This window comes from Henckelia pumila, chromosome 4, assembly GCF_033568475.1.
Source record: "Henckelia pumila isolate YLH828 chromosome 4, ASM3356847v2, whole genome shotgun sequence".
NCBI classification, from domain to species: domain Eukaryota; kingdom Viridiplantae; phylum Streptophyta; class Magnoliopsida; order Lamiales; family Gesneriaceae; genus Henckelia; species Henckelia pumila.
Genome location: NC_133123.1, coordinates 86,030,522 through 86,043,048, shown reverse-complemented (window position 1 = coordinate 86,043,048; position 12,527 = coordinate 86,030,522). Strand labels below are relative to the sequence as shown.

Genomic DNA, 12,527 nt, shown 5'->3' with positions numbered 1-12,527 from the left:
ATAGTCATCAACCAGATCGAAGCCTCAACCTTAAGTAACCGTTGCTGAGATTGTTGGAGAAACGACAAAATCATTTAATAAGATTTTGAACATTGATCGGCCTACGTTTTAAGTCAAGATTTGTGAGCTATTTATTGAGATATGCTGGCGGCCCAATATCAGAAATTGTTGGCGGCTCAATGACTACTTTTGAAGACTATAAATACTCAAGCATTTCGAAGATTAAAAATACGAGACCAAGAGTGAAAAATTACAAGCAATCAAAATCAAAGTCGAAAAAGCCTTCACTTAACACACTAACTCAGATACCCACTTCATCAGATCAAAGTCTCGATACTCTGAGTTAGAACACAATACAGATCGATCAAGCTCAAAGAAACACTTCAAATCGATCTAGATCTAAGCTACCGCTTTCCAGATCAAACCACCGAAGCATACTTTGTTGCTTCAATTTGTAAACTCTAAGTACAAAAGTTGTTCTGCTTCGAGTAAGAGTATTGCTAGGAGTTCCTATCAAAGGATTGATTGGATTGGATTTGTACAAAGGGATTGTATAAGTCAAAGTCTTCTAGTGGAATCCTTCTGGAAACAGAAGAAGGGGTGACGTAGAAAAATTCATCTCCGAACATCCAGAAACAACCTTATCTCTTTACTGCACTTATTTCATTTCATCTGCATTAGTATTATTAAGCATTCAATCTGTGAGGAAGATTACTTCTGCCTGACTTGCTCAGATCTTTCAAGCAGATCAAAAGTTTTAAGCAACAAAACTTTTGTCTGATTCTTACAAATCTGATCGAAGAACCTGCAAAATTTTTAATTGTGTATTCCCCCCCCCCCCCCCCCCCCCCCCCCCCCCCCCCCCCCCCCCCCCCCCCCTCTACACATATTTCGATCCTAACAAGTGGTATCAGAGAGGTTCTTGCTTATCACCTGAATCATCTCTTCTCTATGGCATCCCTAGCTATGACATCGTTCAGTAAAATCCCTATGTTTTCAAAAGAAGATTATGATGACTGGAAAATTCGTATGCAGGCACATCTATCAGCACTGGATGATGATATATGGTTCGTTGTAACAGATGGACCAATGAAGATTATGAAAGTCAACACAGCTGTTGCTATTACTGAAGGTGCTCCTCAGATGATAGAAAAGCCTCGAGTTGAATGGACTTCTGAAGATAAAAGGAAAGCCAATATTGACAATGTAGCCAGAGACATTCTATACAAAACTCTGGACAAAAACATGTTTAGCAAGATCAAAAGCTGCACTACTGCCAAAGAAATATGGGAAAAGCTCACTCAATTATGTGAACGAAATGATCAAACAAAGGAAAACAAACTCATGGTGGCCATTCAAAAGTTTGACAATATCAAGATGAAACCAGGAGAAACGATGAATGAATTTGACGAAAGATTCAGTAGTATCATGATCGAGCTGAATGCACTTGGAAAGAGTTATAGCAATAGTGAAGTAGCACTCAAAGTCATGAGATCCCTACCATGAGAATGGGATGTAAAGACAGTCGCTATGAGGGAATCCAAAGATCTCAATAAGATCGAACTACATGATATATTTGCAGATCTTAAAGCTTATGAATTCGAGCTGGGAGTTCGAACTGAGGAAGACACATCAACATCACAAGTTACCAAAGCTCTCACTGCAGCAGATGAAACTCCTGTAACCAAGACTGCTGAACAAATCAGTAGCGATGCTATGTCACTATTTGTCAAAAAGTTTGGAAGATTCATGAGGAAGAATCACAATAACTTCCAAAGAGCAAACAGATCAAGCTTCAAATCAAAAGAACCAGCTGAAGAAAATCGAGCTTGTTACAATTGTGGAAAAGAAGGACACTTTATAGCCGATTGTACCAAACCTAAGAAGGATGAAAAGAGAACATTATACAAAAAGAACTCAAGGGAAGAAAGAAAGAGATTTAGCAGAAAGAAAGAACAAAAAGCTCTATTAGAAGATGAAAGCAATAGCAAATGGGCAGAATCAGACTCCACTTCATCTGACTCAGAGACATCGTCAAGTGAAAGTGAAGAAGAAGCTGCAAAATGCCTTATGGCTAATAACTCTGACATTCCAGACGATGGAGAGGTACTTGACTTTACTTCTGATGAATTTAGTAAGTAAGATCTTATTAATGCATTAAATGAAATGGTTATTATATATCGCACACTATCTCACAAGTTCGATGAAGTCAGAACAAATGGAAAGGGCACAACAGATAAGTCAGATCAAAGTAACTCAAATGAGTATACTGGATCAGACAGTCTAAAGGCTCAGATAAATTTGTTAATGGCTGAGAACAATGATATGAGAAGTAAGCTGCAAGAAACTTTATCTGAAAATCAGAGATTAACAGATCTAGTAAACTCTTGGAATAAAGCATCGATATCCTTAGATAAACTTACAGAAATGCAAAAGCAAGCTGGTGATAAATCCGGCTTAGGCTACAACACAAATGAAGTAAGTTCATCTAATTCAACCACTCAATCGTGTCTGGAAAATAACAGCTCCAAGTATCTGAAGTTTGTGAGATCCAGCACGATATATGAACCATAGATTCCTATGACATATTCAATACCTCATCAGAGCAAACTCTTACACAGATGATATGAATCTTATGTATGAAAGCAACACGACTACAACGAATCGCACCTCAATTCTATAACAAAAGAATTCAAAGATTTTGTCCCGACTTTGAAACAATAACAGATTTTGGAATCTCCACCTCTAGTTGAACCTGTAACTAGCAATAGAGAATTCACGATAGAAAACAATCAAAGATTCAATTAGACCTTCAAAGGAACCTGTCTTTGATAACACAATTGAAAATCGATTGACAAACGCCACAAAGCTATGAAACTTTGATAAGTTTGATTTTGGGTAAAGCAAAAGCTTTGATAAAATTCTAAGAGAATTTTGTATTGAAATAATCAGAAATCTTAATTGTTTAATAATAATGAATATTGTAGTATTTATATTACAACCCAAAATATTGAAAGATAACGCACAATAAATCAAAAAGATATCAAAGATATCTCCTAAAGTTTCCTAGTAGGAATAAAAGACTTTAAAAATAGCATAAAATATCAAAATATGCATAATATCTCGCACAAACATGAACACCTTTGGTGTGTGTAAAATACGTCGGGGCAGGCGCGCTAGGGTGTAGCGCGGGCATGCCGCAGTTGCGCAGGACACTGCTTGGGCGCGCGAGAAAACATCGTGGGCGCGCCGATAGTTCGCAAAATTCACAGGACACGGCGCGGGCGCGCGGTAATGCAGCGCGGGCGTGCCGTTGGTTCGAAAATAACAGGCGCGGGCGCGCTGTAGCTTCGACCTTGGGCTTCAATTTCTTCACTTTCTTGAACTCCTTTAACCTCCATAAAATTATAACATCCCCCAAACGAAATATCAAGAAATCCAACACCCCTTTGTGACTTCAACATCAAAGATCGAAGTGCTTCCTTGAACTTCTGAGCTCGGCCTCTTGTAACTGGTCCTCTTGGTAACTCCAACGGATCCTTGGCCACTTGAACAACATGTGAGCCATCCATGTTCGCATCATCCTCCCCTTTTTGAAAAGGATTTGTCCTCAAATATTGGTCATCACCTACATCAAATGGAGATAAATCAGAAACATTAAAAGTAGCAATGACATTATACTCACCTGGCAAATCTAATTTGTAGGCGTTGTCGTTGATGCGCTCCAATACTTGAAACGGTCCATCGCCTCTAGGTAAAAGCTTTGAGCGCCATTTTTCAGGAAACCGCTATTTCCACAAATGCAACCACACCCAATCACCCGGCTCAAACACAAATCTCTTCTTTCCCTTATTTGATTGCTTTGTATATTGCAAATTCTTTTTCTCAATGTTCGCCTTTACCCTTTCATGCAAATTTCTCACAAATTCCGCATTTTTCTTACCATCCATGTTAAACCTTTCACTCATAGGCAAAGACATCAAATCCAACGGGGTTAAAGGATTAAAACCATACACAATTTCAAATGGTGAAAAATTTGTAGTAGAATGCACGCTACGATTATATGCAAACTCAACAAATGGCAAACATTCTTCCCAACTCTTCAAATTCTTTTTAATTATAGCACGCAACAAAGTTCCTAACGTTCAATTAACAACTTCAGTTTGACCATCCGTTTGAGGATGACATGTAGTCGAAAACAGCAATTTAGTACCAAGTTTGCACCATAATGTTTTCCAAAAATAGCTCAAGAAACGAGTATCTCTATCAGACACAATACTCCTAGGCATGCCATGCAATCTAACAATTTCATTAAAGAACAAGTCCGCAACATGAGATGCATCATCAGATTTATGACACGTAATAAAATGAGCCATCCTAGAAAATCTATCAACCACCACAAAAATGGAATCCCTCCCCTTCTTAGACTTCGGTAGTCCTAAAACAAAATCCATAGAAATATCTACCCACGGTTTACTAGGAACAGGAAGTGGAGTATACAAACCATGTGGATGTTGTCTAGACTTTGCTTTCTTACAAGTCACACATCTTTCACAAATTTTCTCAACATCATGCTTCATATGTGGCTAATAAAAATGTTAATGCAAAATTTCATAAGTTTTAGCCACACCAAAATGTCCCATTAAGCCACCCTCATGTGATTCCCTGACAAGTAATTCACGAATAGACGACTTAGGAATACACAACTTATCCTCCTTAAACAAATACCCATCATGCATGAAGAATTTATCTTTTGGACCATGCAAACATGACGCATATATCTCACCAAAATAAAGATCACTAGTATATAACTCTTTCACATACTCAAATCCTATGAATTTAGAATCTAGAGTAGATAAAAGTACATACCTTCGTGATAGAGCATCCGCTACCACATTTTCCTTCCTTTTCTTGTATTTGATAACGTAGGGAAAAGTTTCCACAAACGCCACCCACTTAGCATGCCTCTTGTTTAGCTTTTGTTGTCCTTTGAGATACTTCAATGATTCATGATCCGTATGAATCACAAATTCCTTTGGCCTCAAATAGTGTTGCCATGTCTCAAGTACCCTTACCAACGCATAAAACTCCTTGTCGTAGGTAGGATAATTCAAGGACGCCCCACTAAGCTTCTCACTGAAGTATGCAATCGGTCGCCCCCCTTGCATCAAGACACCTCCAATTCCTGCACCTGACGCATCACATTCAATTTCTAAAGTGTTAGTAAAATCAGGTAATACAAGTAAAGGAGCATTAATTAATTTATTCTTGACAATATTAAAAGACTTCTCTTGCTCCTCGCCCCAATGGAATGAAACGTTCTTCTTGATCACTGCAGTCATAGGTGCCGCCAAAGTACTGAAATCTTTCTCAAATCTCCTATAGAAACTTGCAAGACCATGAAAACTTCGAACTTGACCAATAGAAGTAGGCTTTGGCCAATCTCGAATTGCACTTACCTTGTCCTCGTCAACTCTGACTCCTTGGGAACTCACAACAAAACCAAGAAATACAAGTTCTTTTGTACAAAACACACACTTCTTCAAGTTAGCATACAATTGTTCAGCTTTTAGGGTGATTAGCCCAATTCTCAAATGTTCGACATGCTCATCCAAATTTTTGCTATATACCAAGATATCATCAAAATATACCACAACAAATTTTCCAATATAAGCACGCAACACATGATTCATCAATCTCATAAAAGTGCTAGGTGCATTAGTTAATACAAAGGGCATAACCAACCACTCATACAAGCCGTATTTGGTTTTAAAAGCAGTTTTCCACTCATCACCTTTTCTCATCCTAATTTGATGGTAACCACTTTTTAAATCAATTTTACTAAAGACGCTAGAACCATGCAACTCATCCAACATATCATCTAGTCTAGGAATAGGATGCCTATACTTGATGGTAATGTTATTAATGGCTCTACAATACACACACATTCTCCATGAACTGTCTTTCTTAGGAACTAACAAAACAGGAACAGCACACGGTGACATGGACTCATGCACAAAACCTTTATCTAAAAGTTCACTTACCTGTCTTTGCATCTCTTTTGTTTCCTCCGGGTTGCTCCTATATGCTGGACGGTTTGGCAACGCACTTTCGGGCACAAAATCAATTTGATGTTCAATCCCCTCAAAGATGGTAATCCTTGAGGCAAATCCTCCGGAAATAAATCTTCAAATTCCTGCAAAAGAGAAACAACAGTGCTCGGAAGATTTCCGGCTATATCACTTGTGTTAAGGAGAAACTCCTTATAGAAAATCAACACAAGTGCAGTATGAACAAGTAAATTCTCTCGCAACTCAATCTTTTGGGCCATAAATATTTTTTATCAGCCTCTTTCCTCTCAATTTCTTTTTCATCTCTTTTTTTTCAATCTTTTTTTCTAAGGCCATCACAATTTTTTGTTCACTCTTTTTTTCGGCCGCCTCTTTCTTTTTCTTTTTCAAATGGTCCTCCAACACTTGCTTTGGAGTCATAGGTAAAAATACAATAGGCTCCTTTTTCAAGGTAAAATAATAACGATTTTTAAAATCGTCATGTATCACCTTTCTATCAAATTGCCATGGCCTACCCAACAGAATATGACAAGCTTGCATAGGCACCACATCACACAACACTTCATCTACATACTTACCAATGGAAAATGGTACCACCACCTGCTTATGCACTCTCACCTCCGAACTATCATTAAACCACTGCAATTTATAGGGTTGAGGATGCTTTATAACAGGCAAACTCAACTTTTCTACCAACTCATAACTCGCTACATTAGTGCAACTCCCACTATCAATAATAACACTACATACTTTGTTATTCACAAAGCATCTAGTATGGAATAAATTTTCCCTTTGAGTTTCTTCCTCCTCCTTTTGTTGTACATTCAACACTCTCCTAGTCACTAACAATTCTCCAACCACCGCATCATATCCCTCTTCATCGGGATCCTCCAACGCAGGCATAACATCATAATTCTCCTCCTCACTCTCAGACTCAATATCACCACCAGCATTCATAATCATAATTTTTTTATTAGGACACTGAATAGCAATATGACCATGTCCTTGACATCTAAAACATTTAATATCTCTAGAGCGAGTATTAGTAGTTTCAGGTGTACCTTTACCCACTTGTTTTGGTGCCTCCAATTTGGTGTCAAATTTTGGCTTGGATACCGACTTCTTGTCCTCCCGTTTTGCAACGTTTGGACGCCAAGGAGTCGACGATCCTCCACCGGTAGGAAGTCGACCAGCTCCTCTCCTCTTGAGCTGCTGCTCCACCTTCATGGCCGTCTGCACCATCTCATCCAAATCAAAACAGTGGCGAAGCTCCACTTGATATTGGATTTCTCTATTCAAACCGCACAAAAATCTGGCCATTGTAGCTTCATTATCCTCCTCAATGTTGGCCCGGATCATCGTGGTTTCCAACTCCTTGTAGTAATCCTTCACGCTTCTTGGACCTTGCTTCAGAGTTTGTAATTGCCTGTACATGTCACGATAATAATAGTTAGGCACAAACCGCTTCTTCATGACACACTTCATCTCCTCCCACGTCTCAATAGGCGGCTCTCCACACCTCCTTCTAGTGGTCACTAATTGATCCCACCAGATTAACGCATAGTCTACAAACTCAACCACTGCCAACATCACTTTCTTAAGGTCAGAATAGTGATGGCAATCAAACACAAACTCCACACGTTTCTCCCATTCCAAATACGCCTCCGGGTCAGACTTCCCATGAAACGCTAGAATTTTCATCTTAATACTACTAATATTTCCATCCTCCTTACTGCACTCCGTATGTTTTCCTCATACTGCTTCTCGCCTATGTCTACCTCCATGTACTCTTCTCTCTCCATCCTAATTCTCATCAAAACTCTCCTCATCTCCTTCAAAATTATTCCCCTTCCTATCTTTAATTTTTTTACCACTACCACTACTCTCCTCCAATCTACTCATCCGCTCATGAAGAGGTTCCAACTCCGACCTCATCACCCTAGCAAATTGCCCCATCAATGCCTCCATTTGAACCTTGGAAATTCCTTGGTTCACACTTTCACTAGCATCTTTATTAGGATTCATGGTACTTGCATGAAAAAGGTTAGTAGTAAAATTCCTCACACAAGTTCTCACAGTTCACTCCAAACGAATCACTCCAACACTCGTTTTATTTCCACTCAATTTATGTAGGCTTTTGCTTTGTGTAAAAAAAAAAGTGAATCAAACTCTCAAGTTCACAACTTTTAGACGCTTGAAGATAGACTCTCGAAGATTGACAAAAAATAAGAAGAAGAAATTTATGGATGCTCGAATTTTGACTTGCACCCAAGGATGAACAATAACGAAAATTGTCCACAAGTTATCTTGCTTCTTCTATATATATATATATATGTATATATATATATATATGTATATATATATATATATATTTGAAGCTTTTTCGGTCTCTACTTTTTTTTTTTGACCGATTTCAAATCTCCTTTTTTTTTTTTGAAATAACTTGCAGCACACGACACGAATAAGAAATAGACTTAGATGAAGAATTAGAAGAAGGACGAAGAACGCGAAGAACACGAAGAATATATAGTCACAAAGATGTGAAAACTTACTTGTTTCAAACCTTTGCTTTGATACCAACTGATATGAATTTTATGTATGAAAGACAACACGACTACAACGAATCACACCTCAATTCTATAACAAAAGAATTCAAAGATTTTGTCCCGACTTTGAAACAAGTAACAGATTTTGGAATCTCCACCTCTAGTTGAACCTGTAACTAGCAACAGAGAATTCACGATAGAAAACAATCAAAGATTCAATTAGACCTTCAAAGGAACCTGTCTTTGACAACCCAATTGAAAATCGATTAACAAACGCCACAAAGCTATGAAACTTTGATAAGTTTGATTTTGGGTAAAGCAAAAGCTTTGATAAAATTCTAGAGAGAATTTTGTATTGAATAATCAATAATCAGAAATATTAATTGTTTAATAATAATGAATATTGTAATATTTATATTACAACCCAAAATATTGAAAGACAATGCACAATAAATCAAAAAGATATCAAAAATATCTCCTAAAGTTTCCTAGTAGGAATAAAAGACTTTAAAAATATCATAAAATATCAAAATATGCATAATATCTTGCGCACACACGAACACCTTCGGTGTGTGTAAAATACGTCGGGGCGGGCGCGCTAGGGTGTAGCGCGGGCGCGCGCTAGGGTGTAGCGCGGGCGCGCCGCAGTTGCGCAGGACACGGCGCAGGCGCACCGATAGTTCGCAAAATTCACAGGACACGGCGCGGGCGCGCGGAAATGCAGCGCGGGCGTGCCGTTGGTTCGAAAATAACAGGTGCGGGCGCGCGATCTCCAGGTGCGGGCGCGCTATAGCTTCGACCTTGGGCTTCAATTTCTTCACTTTCTTGAACTCCTTTGACCTCCATAAAATTATAACATCCCCCAAACGGAATATCAAGAAATCCAACACCCCCTTGTGACTTCAACATCAAAGATCGAAGTGCTTCCTTGAACTTCTGAGCTCGGCCTCTTGTAACTGGTCCTCTTGGTAACTCCAACGGATCCTTGGCCACTTGAACAACATGTGAGCAATCCATGTTTGCATCAACAGAGGGCTGGGATATGTTGAGCCAGACAGATCTAAGTCAGGATGGACTAACCTAGATCAAATTGGTTTAGAAATGGTTCTGAAAGACAAAGAACTTCACCAACTCAACATAAACCACATTCTAACAGCTCTTATAGAAAGTATTGGAAGTCAAATAGGAATAATCGATCTGATCACAACACTTGGCACACACAACACAATGCACAAAAATCATCAGATAAATTTATAATTCCCAAAGGTCAACATCATGGAAAGACTGTGAGGATAATCCAAGTATGGATTCCAAAGGGATTAATCCAGCGTGGACCCAAGTAGGCATGGGGAACAAAGTTATTTTATTTTATTTTTGTAGGGAAACAAGGGCGAATTGATCAAGAAAACAGTCTGGTACCTGGATAGTGGATGCTCAAGGCATATGACAGGAGATAGAAGAATGCTATCTGAATATACACCACGACCAGGACCTAAGATTACATTTGGAGATAATTCTAAAGGTACAACCATGGGTAAGGGTAAGCTTATTCATGGAAATATCCACATTAAAGATGTATTATTTGTAGAGAATTTAAAGTATAATCTGATTAGTATTAGTCAATTGTGTGACTATGATTATTGTGTGGAATTTCAAAAGCACACCTGCACTGTAAAAGATCAATCTGGACTAATCATTATGACAGGAGAAAGAAATGGAAACACTTATAAAGTTAATTGGTCAGATCAACCAATCACTTCAGTCTGCCTGATAGCATCAAAGATTAACCAACATTGGTTATGGCACAAGAGACTAAAGCACTTGAACTTCAAAGCTTTAGCCAATCTGAGTAAACATGAATTGGTTACAGGTCTGCCTAAAATCGAGTTTTCAAAAGATAAAATTTGTTCTGCCTGCCAACTAGGTAAGCAGATCAGATCAACTTTTAAAAACAAAGGATGTAAATCATCTTTCAAAAGCTTAGAACTATTGCACATGGATCTTTTTGGTCCTATTCCAGTAATGAGCTTAGGGGGAATGAAATACATCCTGGTTATTGTTGATGATTTCTCAAGATTTACTTGGGTGATATTTTTAAAATCTAAAGATCAAACTGCCACCCAATTGATTAAACTTCTTTTAAGACTTCAAAATGAGAAATCACAAATGATTGATAAAATTAGAAGTGACAGAGGAACCGAGTTTACAAATCAAACTCTGTCTACTTATCTTGAAAATCATGGAATCAAGCATGAGTACTCCTCAGCTAGAACGCCACAACAAAATGGTGTTGCAGAAAGGAGAAATAGAACTCTAAAGGAAGCTGCCAGAACAATGATTGCTGATTCAGGTATTTCACAAAAGTTTTGGGCAGAAGCTGTAAATACAGCTTGTCATACTAAGAACAGATCAATGATTAATAAGAAGGTTGGAAAAACACCTTATGAGATCTGGTATGGTAAAGTTCCAGTGATATCATACTTCAAGGTATTTGGTTGCAAATGTTTCATTCACAACAATGGTAAGACTCATCTGACTGCACTCGATGTCAGATCAGATGCTTGTTTGTTTCTTGGATACTCATCTGTTAGTAAAGCTTATAGAGTATTTAATATTTAATCTCTAACAGTTGAAGAATCAGTACACGTTGTTTTTTATGAAAGATCTGTTACTAATGAATCTTCAAGACTAAATGATCTCAGTAACAGAATAGAAGATGCAAAGCTTGACTCAGAAGATGAAGAAGAGATTCAGATCATAATTCCTTTGGAACCAGTTCAAATTGAGGAACAGATACCAGAAAAACCACCAATTAACAACGAGATTCCAACAAACACAGAACATCACAATGATCAAGATCAACAAGGGAACACAAATCAACTTGGTACAAATTACAGATGGTCCAAGACTCATCCACTAAACTTGGTAATAGGTAATCCATCTGCACCTTTGAGAACCAGAGGTCAGATGATTAATGAGTTAATTCATGCTGCTTTTATTTCTCATATATAACCTAAGAAAGTAGAAGAAGCTCTTCTTGACAGTTATTGGATAGAATCCATGCAAGATGAATTGAATCAATTCGAAAGAAATTATGTCTGACATTTAGTTCCTAGACCTTCAGATAAATCTATAATATGAAGTATATGGGTATTTAAAAATAAACACAATGAAAGTGGTAATGTAGTAAGAAATAAGGCTCGATTAGTAGCACAGGGTTACAGACAAGAAGAGGGCATTGATTTTGATGAAACCTTTGCTCCTGTAGCTAGACTTGAAGCTATTCAAATTTTTCTTGCTTATGCTGCTTTCAAGGATTTTAAGGTATTCCAAATGGATGTTAAAAGTGCATTTCTCAATGGTCTTCTCCAAGAAGAAGTGTTTGTAGAACAACTCTAGGATTCGAAAGTCAAACTTATCCAGATCATGTATTCAAACTGGATAAAGCTCATTATGGGTTAAAACAAGCTCCACGAGCTTGGTATGATACTCTTTCAATTTTTCTTAATGATCATGGTTTTACTATTGGCTCTGTAGATAAAACTCTTTTTAAGTTTGTCAAAGGCGATCATACTTTATTAGTACAAATTTATGTTGATGATATCATATTTGGGTCATCTAACCTCAAATTATGCAAAAAGTTTTCTAAGATGATGCAGGACAAATTCGAGATGAGTATGATGGGAGAACTAACATTCTTTATGGGATTGCAAGTCAGACAGATGGAAAAGGGAATATTCATTAACCAGGTCAAATACACAAAAGAACTTCTGAAGAAATTTGGAATGGAGAATTGCTCTGCTGCCAGTACTCCGATGAGTGCTTCAATAAAACTGGACAAAGATGAAGCTGGGCCTTCAGTAGATCAAACTCTATTCAGAGGACTTATAGGATCTTTACTTTATCTGAC

The 12,527-nt window shown here is 37.9% G+C and overlaps 1 protein-coding gene across 1 annotated transcript; it reads left to right on the top strand.

Moving 5' to 3' along the window:
• Nucleotides 1-1,530: 1,530 nt before the first annotated feature.
• LOC140861361 (uncharacterized) lies at nt 1,531-10,388 on the top strand. Its single transcript, XM_073264376.1, has 4 exons — nt 1,531-2,106; nt 2,200-2,478; nt 9,998-10,192; nt 10,323-10,388. Exons 1-4 carry the CDS (start codon nt 1,531-1,533, stop codon nt 10,386-10,388), a joined length of 1,116 nt encoding a protein of 371 aa, XP_073120477.1.
• The last annotated feature ends 2,139 nt before the right edge of the window (nt 10,389-12,527 follow it).